This window comes from Diceros bicornis, chromosome 16 (genome assembly GCF_020826845.1).
Source record: "Diceros bicornis minor isolate mBicDic1 chromosome 16, mDicBic1.mat.cur, whole genome shotgun sequence".
In the NCBI taxonomy this organism is placed as follows: Eukaryota; Metazoa; Chordata; class Mammalia; order Perissodactyla; family Rhinocerotidae; genus Diceros; species Diceros bicornis.
In genome coordinates this window covers 29,746,562-29,763,862 of record NC_080755.1, presented here as the reverse complement: position 1 = coordinate 29,763,862, position 17,301 = coordinate 29,746,562, and the positions used below count along the sequence as shown (strand labels likewise).

Here is a 17,301-nt window from a genome sequence, read left to right as displayed (position 1 = left end):
AAGATCCTGAGGTACAGAGAGGTCAACTAACTTGTCCAAAGCCACGCTGCCAGTAAACGGCAGAGCCAGACCTGGACTTTGCCATTACCAAGATATTAATGATAAGTTCATCTAGATATAATTCAAAAAGGGACAAAGGGAGAAAAAATAAGAGTATAGATTGAGAAGTTCTAGTATATGCATACAAGTAGTTCCAGAAGAATAAATTAAAGGAAATGGTGACAACAGCAACATCTGAGATTACAGCTAGAAATGTTCTAGAATTGAAGACTATGAATGCTCAGATCAAAATTACACTATGTGCACTGAGCATATAGATAGATAAATCCACACCTTAACAAGTACAATGTGCCTAGGTCCTACTACTAAATGAATAAAAACAAAACGTACAGCTCCCAAACCAAGCAAGAGAAAAAGATGAATAATAAAAACTTTATCAACTGAAACTGTATCAATGAGCAAAGCAGGAAAGGAGGAAAAAAATTAAAAAGATGGCAAACAGAAAACAAGATTTATTAGGTTGAACTTTATGAAACTGTTTAGGTCAAAAATGGTTGAAGGGGGGCCGGCCCGGTGGTGTAGCAGTTAAGTGTGCCCACTCCACTTCGGCGGCCCAAGGGTTCGCAGGTTCAGATCCTGGGCGCGCACCAACGCACTGCTTGTCAAGCCATGCTGTGGCAGCGTCCCATATAAAGTAGAGCAAGATGAGCACGGATGTTAGCCCAGGGCCAATCTTCCTCAGCAAAAAGAGGAGGATTGGCATCAGATGTTAGCTCAGGGCTAATCTTCCTCACAAAAAAAGAAAAAAAAAAAAGTTGAAGATCAGTTTCACATGGTTCAACCTAAAAGAAGTAAGTCCAAATATATCAACAGTCACAATAAATGTAGATGCATTAAACTCACCTATTAAAAACAAAGACTATTAGAGTGAATTAAAAATATAAAATCCAGCCATGTAGTAGAGATACACCTAAAACAAAATCATACAGATGGCTGAAAGTAATGAAATAGGAAAAAAAATAATAATAATAGACATACCAGGAAAATGTTAAATAGACGAAAAGTGGTGTAGCAATATCAAAAGTAGTGTGAAAAAAGTTAATAAAGATACAGTGAACACTGGGTTAAAAAAAACAAAAATAATATACTACGAATTGTTTTAAATACATCTAGTGATGCAGTCTTGAAAAATAAACTAACAGAATGAGTTAGAGAAATTGTCAAATCCACAATCATAGGAGTTGTTTTTTTTTTAATACAACTTAATCAGAATCTATTAGAGCATGCACACTAAAACAGAAAAAGACAGAAATAACAGGCAACCGTCAATGTTGTTTTCAACTGCAGAGGTAACAGTTTTAAAAAAACTGAACATTTTCTAGGTCACAGAGCAGGTTTCAACACATTTTAAAATAAATCATGTTCATATACCAGATCACGTTCTCTGACCATGATGAAATTAATCTAAAAATCAATAATAAAAAAAAGAGAAATTCAAAAGGCCAAAAGAAATGTACATAGAAATTTTTAAACGTACCTCCGAGTCATCCTGGGTTAAAGAGAAAGCAAATGAAAATTACAAACTACTTACAAATGAATAAGGATGAAAGTACTACACATAAAACCAGCAGGATGCACTGAAGTGATTCATAGATGTAAATTTAGAGTCTTTAATGAATTTATTAGAAAACAAGAATATTTCTAAATTAATAGGTTAAGCATTTAACTAAAGAAGTACGAAAACAGATTAAACACAAAATAGAAGAAAAGATAATTACATAGAAAACAAATTTTAAAAAACCAACTGGATAAACAAAAGGAAAAGCTACTTCTCTTTAAAAAATTAAAAACTGCAAACCACTAGCAAGATTGTTTAAGGAAAAAAGAGAAAAGTAACAAACAATATTATAAATGAGGATAGATACATAATTACAGATCTGGTGAAAATGTTTTAAAATCATAAAGTACTGAAGATAATGCTATGAACAAGTAAAAAAAAGCCCAGGCCTTCCAGGTCATTGTGAATTACGCAAATTCTAATTTTGATTTGACTAAGGCTCCTGACCTCTTAACCTTTCCACTGTGCTCTCTAGAATTCATGGTTATTGCCATCAGTAAAATCCCCTATATTCACAATCCATTCTCTAAATATTCCCTTTATCTTCTAAACTAATTAAAGCCAAGAATACTGCTTCCTGAGTGGTCTTGCAAGATGAGGCTGGCTTTTCTTCCACATTTCACATACCACTGAGTCTGGACAGGGGGTAAGTATCATCCTTGTTCCTCATTGCTGATTTGAGACTCGTTTTTCCTTCTTCCCTAAGAAGCCTCAGGTCCTTTAAGAAAGTGTTATGAGAACTTGCCACCCCACCTCTGTTACAGTCATCTATCACCTTCCCTATCAATTCCATCACTAGTCTTATCATCACATTCTTGGTCACTTTAGTTTCCACATAGTCAATGTTTCAACACCTGGCCTCTCAGATCTTTACTCTGCTCTCCTCGCCTCCAATGAAACTCTCCTCCACCCTATCTCACCCACTTACTTTCATGCTATATCCCTATACCATGTCATTACTGATAATCTCCATTTTATGCATCTTAATCTCTGGTCACCATTCTCCACCCACTCCACCACCACCCACTCTGCCATCCTGGCTTATTCCCACTCAGTTACTTGAATAATCCCAGATGTTTAGTTTCCTTTGTTGGGATCTCCAATCCAGACTCTTCCATCTTTTTGCTTTGTTACCTTCTGCAGATTTCCTAGTTCCTCTTCTCTGCTTAGATCCATGGTTCTTTATTATAATCACTGCCTTATTCTCTCTATTCTTCTATCTATCTCACTTGCCTGGCGATATCCCAATCCTAACTAAATCCAACTTTCTGCTGATTTTGCATCTGCACTTGAGCTGCTGAACAGGGCTAAAGAAAACATGAACATGCCGAATGGTCTCACTTTCAATTTACAACCACAAACCTCAAGTAGGCTCTCAGCACTATCCAGTACTCCTACTATATTTCCTAGTCAACTCTTTCAAACCGTTTCACATCTCAGCAGATTTCCAATACCTTCCTCACCCTCCTCACTCACAAGTGTTAACCTTGTTTCCAATTTCACTGCAAAAAACAAAAGCCATCAGATGAGAATTTCCATACTCCCATCAACACATTTACCATCCTACAGGCAATTGCATTCATAAACATTGTGCCTTTTTCCTGCTACATGATGCCTGAATTATCTCTGTTCCTGTCTGAAGCCACCTTCATTCCTTCTCACCTACTCAAGTTCAATGCTCTTCCTATATTACTTTCCTCTTAAATTTTCCCCCATTGAGATCATTCCCATTAACATAAAAAAATACTGTACTACATGCCATCGTACAAAAAAGAAAACGTCCCCCTTGATTGCATCATCTCCTCAGCTAACATCCCCATTTCTCTCCTTTTTCTAACTACATCTCAACAGTATTGCTACACTTGCTGTCTCCACTGCTTCCCCTCCTACTTTGTTTCTCCCAATCTTTTTTCAAGTTGATTTTATTTGTAGTATAACAGAGCACACAAAACATAAATTTAGAGTGAATGAGTTATCACAGCAAATGCTCATGTAACCACAACTCAGGTGAAGAAAGAACACTGCCAGCACCTTGCAAGTCCCCCTTGCTCCCATTACCTTTTCTTTCCTCCCCAAAGGTGACCAATCACTATCCTAACACTTAACATCACAGTTTTGTTTTGACTGTTTTTTGACCTTTCCAGAAACAGCATTATTCTGTATATATTCTTGTGTGATTCTTTTGCTCAGTATAATAATGAGATTCATCCATGTTGTGGCATGTAGCTTTTGTTCATTTTCATTGCTATAAAGTATTCCATTGTACGACTATACCACATTCCACTGTTGATAAGACACTTAGATTGTTTTCAGTTTGGAGCCAATACAAAGAGTACTGCTATAAACATTTCCGTCCTTGTCTCCTGATGCATATGTGCATGCATTTCTGTTAGATATACCTAGCAGTAGATCTGCTGGGTCATGAAGTATGAAGTATGTTAGTCCTCATTTCAGTAAACAATGGTTTTTCAATGTGGGTATACCAATTTACACTCCCACCAACAGTGAGTGTATGAAGTGGTATTTCATTGTGGTTTTGTTTTTTTGATTACTAACGAGGCTGAGCATCTTGTCACATGTTTATTGGTCATTTGGATAATCTCTTCTGTGAAGTGAAGTTCAAGTCTCTCACCCATTTTTCTACTGGATTGTCTATCTTTTTCTTACTGATATGCAGTTCTTTGTATATTCTGGATCTCAGCACTTTGCTGGTTATAAGCCTCATAAATATCTTCTCTTCTGTGACTTGCCTTTTCAATATATTTTTCTTTTCACTTTTTTTTTAATGAACAGAAAGTCTTTAATGTAGTCCCATTTATTAAACTTTTCCTTCATTTTTGGGTGCTCTTTGTGTTCTAAGAAATTTTTTCCTACCCCAAGATCATAAAAAAATTCTTCTATGTGATCTTCTAGGAGCTTTACTGGTTTGCCTTCATTATTTATATCTGTAATACACATGAAACTGATTTTTCTATGTGGTGTGAGGTAAAGGTACAATTTCAGTTTTGTCCTTAATTATATCGGGTTGACCCACCACTGTTTGTTTCTTTAGGAGATCATCCTTCTCCTACAGCTATGCAGCGCCACCTTTGTCCTAAACCAAGTGTTCAAGTAGTATAGGACTGGTTATGAACTCTCTATTTTGTTTCATTTATGTTTGTCTATTCTTGCAACAATAGCATACTATTTTAATTACTATAGTTTTCCAAGAAATCTTGATAACTGTTATTACGAATCCTCCAATCTTATTCTTCTACAAGAACACCTGGCTCTGCTAGGTCTTTGCATGTCCAGTTACATTTGAGAATCGACTTGTCAAATTATACACACACACACGTACATGGTTGACTGTGAATGCATTAAATCTACAAATCAATTTGGAGAGAACCGACATTTTTATAATATTGAGTTGTCCACTCATTCTCCATTTATTTACGTCTTTAATGTCTTTCAATAATGTTTTAGAATTTTCTTTGAAGAGAGTTTCTTATATTTGATATTTCTTGATTGTATTTTAAATAATATTTTAAAAAATTTTATTTTCTAGCTTTTTTAGAAAACCAACATATAGAAATACAATTGATTTTTCTTTTTTTTTTTTTAAACTTTATTTTTTTGCTGGGAAAGATTCACCCTGAGCTAACATCTGTTGCCAATCTTCCTCTCTCTCTCTTTTTTTTTCCTTCCTCCCCAAAGCCCCAGTACATAGTTGTACATTCTAGTTGTACAACTCCTTCTAGTTTTTCTATGTGAGCCACTGCCATAGCATGGCTACTGACAGACAAGTGGTGCGGCCCCGCGATCAGAAACCAAACCTGTGCTGCCAAAGTGGAGTGTGCTGAACCTGAATCACTAGGCCATCAGGGCTGGCTCCAATTGATTTTTCTTATAAATATTTACCTTAAAACCATCAACTTTGCTAAACCTTACTGATTCTAAATCTTTATCTTTATAATTCTTTTGGATTTTCATTATACACAATCATGTCAACTGCAAATAGTAAGTTTTAATTCTTCCTTTCCAATCCATATAATATGATTTCTTTTTCTTGCCTCCTTACTCTGGCTAAGACCTCTAGTATGACACTGAATAGAAGTAGTGATATGGACATCTGTGTCACGTTCCAGATCTCAAAGGGAAAGTTTTCAAAATTATTAAATATGGATATTTGCTGTGAAGTTTTGTTTTGTTTTTTTGTAGATACTTTTTATCATATTAAATAAGTCCCCTTCTAGTCCTGGTTTGCTAAGAGTTTTTATCACAGCCAGTGGCAAAATTTTATCAAATCCTTTTTCTGTATCTCCTGAAATGATCACATAACTTATCTCCTTTCTTCCTGTTGATGTGGTGAATTTAAATGATGATTTTCAAATATGCTTTTTACCTTGAAGTCTTTTTTACCTGATAGTAATATAGGTCAGGTATATTTTTTTCTATTCTTTTACCCTGAATATTCCTATATCCTTATTTTTTGATGTCTGCATCTCATAACAGTATATAGTTGTCATTTTTTTTTATCCAATCTAGCAATCTTTGTCTTTAAAGCAAAACCCTTAATCCACTTAATATAATTATTGATATATTTCAGTTTAAATCTACCATCTTACACAAATAGAAATATTTGTCCTTTTCTCTCCTTTCTTTACTTAGTTTGGATTTTTTTTTTTCATTTCCACTCTCCCCACTCTATTAACTAATGTTCACTTTCTTCTGGTGTTTACCTTAAAGACTGCAACATCCATCCTTGATTTATTGAAGTCTAATACTAATTGGTATTTTTACCCACTTCTTGGCAACACAAAAAAAACCTTACAAATATTTAACTCCATTCCCCCACACAAAGAAAATTCTTTGTTCTATATCTTAATTTTATAGATATTTTATATTGCAGAAGATATTATTTTGTTTTACATAGTTGACATTAATTTATCTACATATTTACCATTTCTATTGCTCTTCTCTCATTTCTATTATCTGATCATTCCAATGGGATCATTTTCTTTCTGCCTAGAGAATACCCATTAGTATTTTTTAGTGTGGATAACGAATTATCTCAGTTTTTATCTTAAAATTTTTTATTTTGAAAGATACTTTTGCTGGGTATAGGATTTTGGGCTTGTAGTTATCTCTCAGCCTTTAAAAGATATCATTCCATTATCTTTTGGCTTCCCTTTTTTTTTTTTTGTGAGGAAGACCGGCTCTGAGCTAACATCTATTGCCAATCCTCCTCCTTTTTTTTTCCCCCAAAGCCCCAGTAGATAGCTGTATGTCATAGTTACACATTCTTGTAGTTGTTGTACCTGGGACGTGGCCTCAGCATGGCCGGAGAAGTGGTGCGTCGGTGCACGCCTGGGATCCAAACCCGGGTTGCCAGTAGCGGAGCGCGCGCACTTAACCGCTAAGCCACAGGGCTGGCCCCGTTGGCTTCCTTTTTTTTTTTTTCCCTCTCTTGAGAAGTCAACTTGCAGACTTCCTGTTATATCTTTGAAGGTAATCTTTATCTTTTTTCTCCCTCTGGTTTTTTTTTATAATTCTTTCTCTATCTTTGGTTTGCAATGGTTTTATGATGATGTGCCCCAGTATGATGTGGCAGGTATCCTGCTCAAGGTTCATCAGACTGACTGATTCTGTGCCTTAATGTCTTTCATCAATTTTGGAAAATTCTCAGCCATTATACTGCCAAATATTGCTACTGCTCTATTCTCTTTCTCACTTCGTGACTACCATTTTGTTGCTAGTTCTAGACCTCTCATTGTATCTCCTATATCTCTTACTATCTGTTCTTTATTTTTCATCCTTCTAACTCTCCATGCTTCATTCTGGATGTTTACTTGTGATCTACAACTCATTTCACTAATTGTCTCTTCAGTTATGTCTAATCTGCTGCTAATCCCATCCACTGTGTTTTTAATTTTTATTATTGTACTTTCCCACTTCTAGAATTTCCATTTGGTTATTTTCTAATAGGTTCAGTTCTCTGCCGAAATTCTCAATCTTTTTTTTAATTTCCTTGAACACATTAACATTATGTACAATCATTTTAAAGTCTGCGTCTGATAATGCCATTATTTGGAGTCCTTTTTGGTCTATTTCCATTGTCTATCATTTTTGGTTTTTTTTTTCATGTTTCTTACTTCCTCATGTGTCTGCTATTTTTTGACTACAAGCCAGACATTGTGTAAGGAAATACCACAAAAAAAATTTGAGGCCTAAGATCTTCCTACAGATAGGATTTACATTTGCTTCTAGGGGAGCTAGAAGCACTAGTAAACCCTAATCACCTTAATTCTGTTTTACGCATTGAGATGGTATGATGTTGGGCTACAGTCCCCACAAGAGCTCATCTACTTCAATTTCATCATTACTTCTAGGAGCCTAACACTAAAGCACGCAGGAAGGGGCTGTCAGACTCCACCACTAAACACCACGCACACACACACGATAGACTATGGACTCCAGTTTTTACACCCTAGCACCAAAAGGCTGTCAAAAGCACTATTTAGTTTCTCAGTATACACCTGGATTTAGCAGATGCCTCTAGATAAAAAGTGGCCTCCAAATTCTAAGCTCATTTCTCTGGGTTTCCATCTTCTCCCATATTTTGGGTAATTTTTCACTGCCTTCTAAACTCTGCCTTCTAACCTCTGGATGTTTTCAAGCAGATAATTTCTGTATTTTTTTTCTAACTTTCTAGGTGTGCTCAACTGGGAGTTGGTCTAGATCACCAAGATCACCACTATAGGAAGTGGAAGTCTTCTCCATTCTTTTTTTTTTTTTTTGTGAGGAGATCAGCCCTGTGCTAACATCCGCCAATCCTCCTCCTTTTCTTTTTTTTTTTTTTTTTGCTGAGGAAGACGGCCCTGGGCTAACATCTGTGCCCATCTTCCTCCACTTTATATGGGACGCCGCCACAGCATGGCTTGCCAAGCAGTGCGTCGGTGCGCGCCCGGGATCCAAACCAGCGAACCCCGGGCCGCCGCAGTGGAGCGCATGCACCTAACCGCCTGCGCCACCGGGCCGGCCCCATCTCCATTCTTTTAAATCAAGGTCTCTTTCCTATCACTCCACAGAAACAATATTGTCCAGGTTCCAACAACCTCCACACACTGAAATCCACTGGTCAATTTAGAAACCTCAATTTATTTTGCTCTCAGCAGCATTTAACATAGTTGACCACTTCCTTCTTGAAACATTTGCTTGGCTTCTTAGGCACTATACACTTTTTCCCTCTTACCTCACTTTTTCTCAGCCTCTTGCTAGATCTTCCTCCTCTTCTCAATCTTCAAAGGCTGGAATATCAGTCAACTAACCTCTTTTTCCTCTCTTCCACTCCCGAGGCTGCTTCAACCAATTCCATGTCTTTAAATTCTCTTGTCCCTTGATGACTCCAGCTTCAACCTCTCCCTTAGCCTCCAGAATTTTATAAATATGTGCTAAGAACTCTTGATTTCTATCCTCATATTTCTACTTTCCTCTTCTTTCCATCTTGGCAAGTATTACTATAATTCAGATAGCTGCTCAGGCTTGAATTCTTAACTCCTCCTTTTCTCTTTTCCTCCACATCCAACCCATCAGCATTCTGATAGGTTCCATCTTAAAAATGAAATCAGAATTTGAAAACTTCTTCACCTGTGCCAGCCTAGTCCATGGCACTATTATATCTCACTCATGCTACTATTATTCTCTGCATGAATATGCAGGGAAATGTAGTCTCTCATCCACTGCAGCTGCAAAGTATAAACTGGTAAAACCACTGTGGGAGCAATTTTTTAAGAAACTGAACGAAATTTTATTTTATTTTTTTTTATTTGTGAGGAGATCAGCCCTGAGCTAACATCCGCCAATCCTCCTCTTTTTTTGCTGAGGAAGACGGCCCTGGGCTAACATCGGTGCCTATCTTCCTCCACTTTACATGGGACGCCGCCACAGCATGGCTTTACCAAGCAGTGCGTCGGTGCGCGCCCGGGATCCGAACCAGCGAACCCCGGGCCGCCGCAGCGGAGCGCGCGCACTTAACCGCTTGCGCCACCGGGCCGGCCCCTGAACGAAATTTTAAAAAGCGCATACCTCTCAACATAATTATTTCACATCTATGGTCAAACGTTTTTGACCATAAACCATGTTAACAAACATATTTTATGTTAATCTAGCACATACATACTGAAACAGTGATTAAAGAAAAAATACTTTTACTGCATGAGACATACTCTGATATCTTCTATTCTATTTCACTAATTAAAATGCTGACAGGTACTCATTAAATTGATTTCATGACCCATTAATGACTAAAGGGTCATGACCTGCAATTTGAAAAGCACTGTTCTACAGAAAACTGTTACATCTGTACAAGAAAATACATGTTTGTTTAAAAAGAATGTTTACAGAGACACTGTAACTATAACATATATACACATAAAGTAAAAGAACAATAGATAAATTATGGTATATTCATACAAGTGGACTTCTACAAAGCAGTTAAAATGAATGACCTAGAATTACATGTACTGACATGGATAAATCTCAAAATCAATGCTTGAACAAAAACAATTTTAAAAAGTTGTAAAAGGATATGTGCATATGCTGTACCAGCATTTGTTCAGTTGAAAATATGAAACTATACTATATGTTATTTACATATAGAGATATGAGGAAGTACTTTTAAAACATGCACAGTAATGATAAATGCAAAAATCAGAGCTATGGTTAGAGAGGAATGGAATAGAATTGAGGAGGGGTATACAAACAGTTTCAACTGTAGCTGTAAAATTTTATTGCTAAAAACAAAATGTGAAGAAATTATGGCAACTTATTAAGATTCAATAAAGCTGGTGGTTGGTACAAAGGTTTGTTATCTCCTATAGCATTCTGAACATTTACACCATTTTGTTCAAAATTTTAATAGCTAAAATAAGGAAAGAGAAAGCTACATTTTCAAAAAAAATTTGAGAGATCACTAGTGAAAGACGGAAAACTCAAAATAAAAACTACTTCAAGATAAATATTTTAAAGTATATTTTTAAACTACAAATTACCTATCACATGTCTTTGAGGCAACAGAGAAAACAAAAAGATCAGAGAATTAATTCACTAATTTTGTGTAACAGAAAATTTTACATTTCTTGAAGCAGGTAGAAACCAAACTATAAAAAGATAAATATGGGGCCAGCCTGGCAGTGTAGTGGTTAAGTTTGTGTGCTCCACGTCTGCAGCCTAGTGTTCACAGGTTTGGATCCCGGGCGCAGATCTACGCACTGCTCATCAAGCCATGCTGTGGTGGCGTCCCACTTACAAAATAGAGGAAGATGGGCACAGATGTTAGCTCAGGGACAATCTTCCTCAGCAAAAAGAGGTAGATTGGCAACAGATATTAGCTCAGGGCCAATCTTCCTCACACACACACACACAAAAAGATAAATACAAGTACAAAGAAAAAGTAATATTTATGTTAGGATATTTTGTTTATAAAATTTTATCTAACTGAAACAAAATACATATTAGCCTTAAAACTACCAATTACTATTGATAGAATAACTTCAAAGTTACTGAAAGCCCATGAAAAAATATAAAATCATGAGTCTTAAAAATTATAAGCAGAGCTAATTCCACAAGTTCATCAGAATCATCTAGAAAAGCTTATCTGATATGAGAAAATAAATAGAATTCTACTAAATATATTATTTTAATATTTCAGAATTTAATCTATCAATAAAAGGGACAGTGAAGAAAATGAGAAAAAAATAACTTTCAGCAATTAGGTAGAGAAAGAAGGGAACTAAGAGTCAGAGGACCTGTATTCAAACCTGATTCAATGGTCCTGGGCTACAGCAATCTCCCTGAGGCACTATAACAGCAGCTTGCCTCATGGGACTGATTGTTTTTTTAAACCAACGTTAAAATTACTCTAGAAACTAGAAAGATTAAAGTGGTGTTATACTAAATATCTCACAAATATTTACATGTATAAAGAAGGTAAATTGCAGGGTTTTTTGTCTATATTTTTAAAAAGTCAGAAAACAATGACAAAGAGTTAGTAATAAAAAATTTAACAAATAAAAAATTAAAGAGAATAGCTGAAAGACAGTCTAGGATTTCTCCCTGCAAGTAGAACAAAAAGACAAGAAAAGACAAAAATATAAGAGACTAAGAGAATCAATGCAAGCAGTCCAAAGCCTGGCTAACAGGAGTTCCAGTAAGAGAAAACAGACTGATGGGACATACGATAGATCTGTTCAACGATGATGCAAAGGACTGACCAGATTTCACACCTTTACTACCACAAGCACACAATTTACTTGATTTCAAGGATACTTGTACAAAATGCCTTTAACCTAACCAATCCACAGAAAAGAAAGGAAACAGAAACACAATCAATGATACCACAGTGATGCAGTCAGCAAAATGGAGGCTGAGGAAACATATAAGTCATTCTACCCGGTCTTCAAATAATAAACTGTAAGGGAAAAAAGAAGATGGAGAGGGAACCTACAGACTAGGAGAGACTTAAGAGACATACCCACCAGTTGTAATGTGTGGACCTTAATTTGGATCCTAATACAAACACTATAAAAAAAGAAAAATGTATGACATAACTACGGAAATTTGAACACTAACTGGGTATTTCATGGTATTAAGGACTCACTATTAATATTTTTTTAGGTATGAAAATGGTATCATGATTTTTCTTTCTTTTTTATATGAGTCCTTATCTTTCTGAGATACATAATATTTACAAATATGTCTTTGCCTGGGGAATCTGCTTCTAATCTCACTCACTCTTCTATGTACTTATTATTAATTCAATCTCAAACTCTCCATCAATTGTCTAAATCTCTTCTGAAGAAACTCAGCTGTATCAGGTTATGACTTCACCGACATCCTCCTGAAGCCTCTCCTACTGTGCATTTTCTGACCTGCTCCTGTCTGGGTTGGTTGCTTCTCTGCCTGCACAACTCTCATCCAAGGCTCTCCCTTCACCATCTTCCAGAGATTCCCATCATCTCTCATACATATCAGATCTCCTGTCTTCTCCTGTGTCCTTTTCCTTGGTTTAAGTCCTCGTTTGGTGGAGCACAATCCAGTAACTTCTCAAGAAAGGATGTGTGGCAGTTCAATGTTTTGAAACCTTGCGTTTCCAAAAATGTCCTTATTTAACCTGTGCCCTTGATTATGAGTTTAGATGGATATAGAATTCTAGGTTGGACATTATTTTCCTTTAGAACTTTGCTCCTTTGCCTCTAGAGTTGCTGCCGAGTTTGTAGACATTCTCATTAATAATCCTTTGACTGTGACCTGCTTTCTCACTAGAGAAAACTATAAGGGGGCTTTTGGGGGGAAGGATCCCCAGTGTTCTGAAATTCATGATGCCTTGGGAGTGCAGTATGTTTCACCTACATCCTGAAAACTTGGTAGGCTCTTTCAATCTGAAACCTGTATAGTCCAGTTCTGGAAAATTTTGTGGATAAATTTTCTCCTCTTCCCCTCTCTCTCCTCCCTGCTTTTTTTGTTGTTCTCTTTGAGACTACTATTAATCAAATATTGGTTCCTCCTTGACTGTCACATGAATTTCTATGCTTTTACTATTGACAATCTCTTTGGTCCATTTTCATGGAAGATTTCCTTCCAACCTACTATTGAGTTTTTGCTTTTTTTAATATATATATTCCCAAAAGCTCTTTTTGGTTCTCTCAGTGTATCTTTTGAATAGCATCCTATTCTTGTTTTATGGTTTTAATATGCTTTCTTATTCATTGGAACCACTAATTATTTCTAAGTTTTCTTCTCTTTGAATAGTCTTTGCTTCCTCCAAGTTGCTTACAGTTTTGCACTATACTTTTCATGTTTGACGGTTTCCTGTGAAGTTTAGCATTCCTTGGTTATCTGTTTATTAAAAACAGAAGACCAAAAAGCTGAATATAAGCTCTGAATTTATGAGTGAGGCTTACTGACTATGAGTTTCCAATGGGGTGATCAGGCGGTGCCCTTAAGCTGGATAATCTCTGATGTCAGTGTCTGTAGGTTGTTTTTTCTCTAGGGCTAGTCTGATTTTGTTGAAAAAGGTCCTTCAATCTCTTGTCTCGCGAGGGAAGGCCTGGCTGCTGGCATTAATGGGAGCCATAGAAGGCAAGGTGGCTAGAGGGTGTCAGCAGCCAGAATAAATATGTTCACTTAATCCACCTGTTTTCTGTACTGTTCCCTTGTTTTTAACTGGGCCTGTTGTCCTCTAGTCCACATACCTTGTAGTACCTTCTTCATATGGAGCACCTGGACCTGTTATATTGCCAGTAGGAGTATAAATTGGTACAACCATCTTCAAAAAATGTCTGGCAGCTCATGATAAAGCTATATAAGTGTTGACCGCAATAAAATAAAAATAAATAAATAAATAAATCTAAATAAGTGTATACCCTGTTCCCTTCCTCAATACATAAAAAATAGAAATGAGAGCTTAATTCCTCCAAAAGACATGTACAAGAATGTCACAACAGCTTTATTCATGATAGTCAAAAAGTGAAAACAACCCAAATGTTTATCAATGTGTAAATAAACTACAGTATATTCATATAACAAACCATCACATTGCAATGGAAAAGAATAAACTTCTGATATATGCAACAATATGAATCTCAAAGACACAAAAGAATATATACTATATAGATCTATTTATAAAAAGTTCCAAAAAAGACAAAACTCATCTATGTTTAGAGAGGTCAAAACAATGGCTGCCTCTAGGGGTGAGAGTACTGACTGGAAAGGAACATAAGAGAACTTTCAGGGGTGACGGAAATGTTCTACAACTTGATTTGAATGATGGTTAGACAGGTATATACATATGTAAAAATTCAGTAATCTGTACACTTATGATTGCATACGTCACTATTTTAAGTTACACACAACTTGAATCTTTTTTAAAAAGTTGATTATATGAATGTTTAGGTAATAATGCAGTTTAAAATCCCCTACTAATCTATTAAGATAAACAATAATTTTCCAAGGCCAAAAATATATAGTCCTAATGAACAGCAGCAACTTGAGGTATTATCTTATCAGCATTTAATTATTTTTTAAGTGGGGTAAGCAGTATCTTAGTGATGTAACATTCACTTTAAGAACAGTCAACACTAAAGTGCAATTTATTGGGAATTCAGAACATACTTTTCATTCAAATTAAATACTATCAGGACCACACTAGGTACTTACCCTTCTAACCTAACATCTGGTAAAGATCTGTTGAGTGCAATCATCTCACTCGCCATTAAATTGAACTGATTGATTTTAAACATCTCTTTCATCTTTTCTTGATCTTCTTTAGGAATGACGACTGGTTTCCCCATTTCTCCAGGACCTTCATGAGGCTTTTGTACTGGCTCTAGAACTAAGAATAAGGAGGAAACTTAACTAACGTTAATTTTATAACAATTAATTCATGTTTCTGTTTAATAACATTTGAGTTTAGACTGTGCCCTCAACAACCAGAGCCATTTCTGAGCCCATCCTCTCCCAGTCTGTAACACCTCCTAGGGGCTGCCTTGTCCTCCACTTCCACACCAGTGTCCTGATTTAAGACCTCCTCACCTTGCACCACTCACCTGAATCAGTGCATAGCCTTGGCACTCCCATCGCAAATAGTGATACCACATTAACCTCCCTAAAGCATAGCTTTCATTGTGTTAATCCCATGGTCTTCTAGAGTCCAATCTTTTTAATATGGAATTTAATCTAACTTTCCAAACCTACCACCTGCTTGGCCCTATACTTCCCGTCCCCTAGTTCTTCATCCTTCAGTTAAATTGCAACCCACTACTTTCCTCCAAATGCGCCTCCTATTTTCTTGCTTTGGTGCCTTTGCTCACACAGGTCCCCTCCCTTGGCACCTCCTTCCCCCTTCTATCTTTGCAATACCGAAGCCCTATTTGTCTTTCAAGGCCCAGCTAAAATGGCTTCTCTTGCCTGTTGCTTTTCTGAATCTCTCTATAGTGATCATTTACTGCTCCTGACTACTGCACTGCATCATTTCATCTAGGGCCCTATGTCCCTAATCAATTTGTTACAATGATTGCTAAACCTGTTTTACAACTCCCCCGACTGGATTACGATCTCTTTTTAGCTGGGGTTTTTTGATTCATTCATGTACCTTCTGTGGAGTTTAGCATAGTGTTTTGTAACTATATGCTGAATTAATATTTGAGTAAAAGTACTATGCAAAATAAGTCAAAATGAAATCCTAGAATTGATAATATTAGACATTATAATAAGCATTATGCAAGGTAGAGCATCATGAAAGATAATTCTAATCAGAAGTAATGTTATCTCTTGATACATACATAAAAAGAGTAATATTCCAGATCAGCAATTCCCAAATCTTGTTCCTTGTTATATGCTTTTGAGATGTTAAAAAGCATTCCAAGAAAAACAGGTTCTAGGATATATTAAATTTGAAACAAAATGTGTTAAACTTCCCATCTAAAAGGGATGAGTAGAGAATGAGGTGAGGAAAAGAAGAGGATGAAAATATCTGTTTTGTAAATTACTTGTTTATTTTTAAAGCTGAAAGTTTTATTCTTCTGCAGTTTGTTTTTTAGGCATCCCCCAAAAGTCTCTGCACAAAAATGAAGATGTCAAGGCAGTAGACAAACCATCTCTTCAAGTAGGCTTCATCTGCCCAAGAATAGCACTAGTTGGTAAAGGTGACCTGCAGGATGATTGTTTCAGATTGTGGTACAGAGCAAACTACCCATACCCAGAGCTGCAGAACATGAAATTATTCCCTGTCTTCAACAACTCTATCCAGATTATAAAAATCTATTTTAGAGAACTCTCAAGGAAAAAATAGTGTATGATAACTTTCCCCGTATTCAGAATAAACTGTGATTTTAGGAAGGACATTAAACTATTAGGAAATAACTTTAAAAATTATAGGAAACTCATGTAATACAGTTTTTAAAAAACAAATCCTGCCTAATGTTTGCCAAGCAAGGAAGCTCTTTAAATATAAAAGGTTGACAAATTTTTTTTAAACTCTCAGTGACAAAAATTCTCAATGACAAGTGTAATAAAAACTATGATACAAGCACAAGACAGAAGTCTAATGCCCATATAAGCTTTTAAAACTTTAAAAATCGTAAATTATAAAACTCTTCACGTCAATTCTACTTATTTACTTGTCTCTTAAAATAAAGAGCAATCAACAGATCCGGGGATTGGGATGTTAAGGGGTCAACAGAGAGCAGTAGAGTTCTGGAGGTGACAATTATCTTTTGTGCATGGCACAGATAACAACATATGATCTAGTGGCCCTGATCATAAATATCCTTCAGTTATCTGTGCCCTATTTTAGTATAAGATGATGCTTTAGAGAAAAGTCAAAATGGAAACATTTTCATTCTGCTCAATTTTTTAACTAAGAGTATTAAGTTATACAGAATACCATCTATAACATATTTCTGCTAGCAGGGCCGGGGGTGGCAGGGTAGAAGAGATCCTGTATCTGATCAAGCCTCTGGACCTACCTACCAATTCACAGGAAATATAGAGGACAGAAGGACGTGATAAAAAACATTAAAGGGATGCAAATCCTGATTATAGGAAACTGGAAAAGAGAAACAACCCAATTTCTTCTTCAACGACAACCAAAAAAAAAGGGGAGAGGGGAGATAAAGAGAAAGACGTATCTGTGTATCCATGCC

At 36.1% G+C, this 17,301-nt stretch overlaps 1 protein-coding gene across 3 annotated transcripts in view; it reads right to left on the bottom strand.

Annotated features, from left to right (window-relative positions):
* The window catches only part of GALNT1 (polypeptide N-acetylgalactosaminyltransferase 1), a 135,004-nt gene that overhangs the window by 49,869 nt on the left and 67,834 nt on the right, over positions 1–17,301 (bottom strand). For all 3 annotated transcript variants that reach the window (XM_058557001.1, XM_058556997.1, XM_058556998.1), the window contains one exon: positions 14,816–14,990. In XM_058557001.1, coding sequence (XP_058412984.1) covers positions 14,816–14,990 — 175 coding nt within the window. The remainder of the gene's footprint in view (positions 1–14,815; positions 14,991–17,301) is intronic.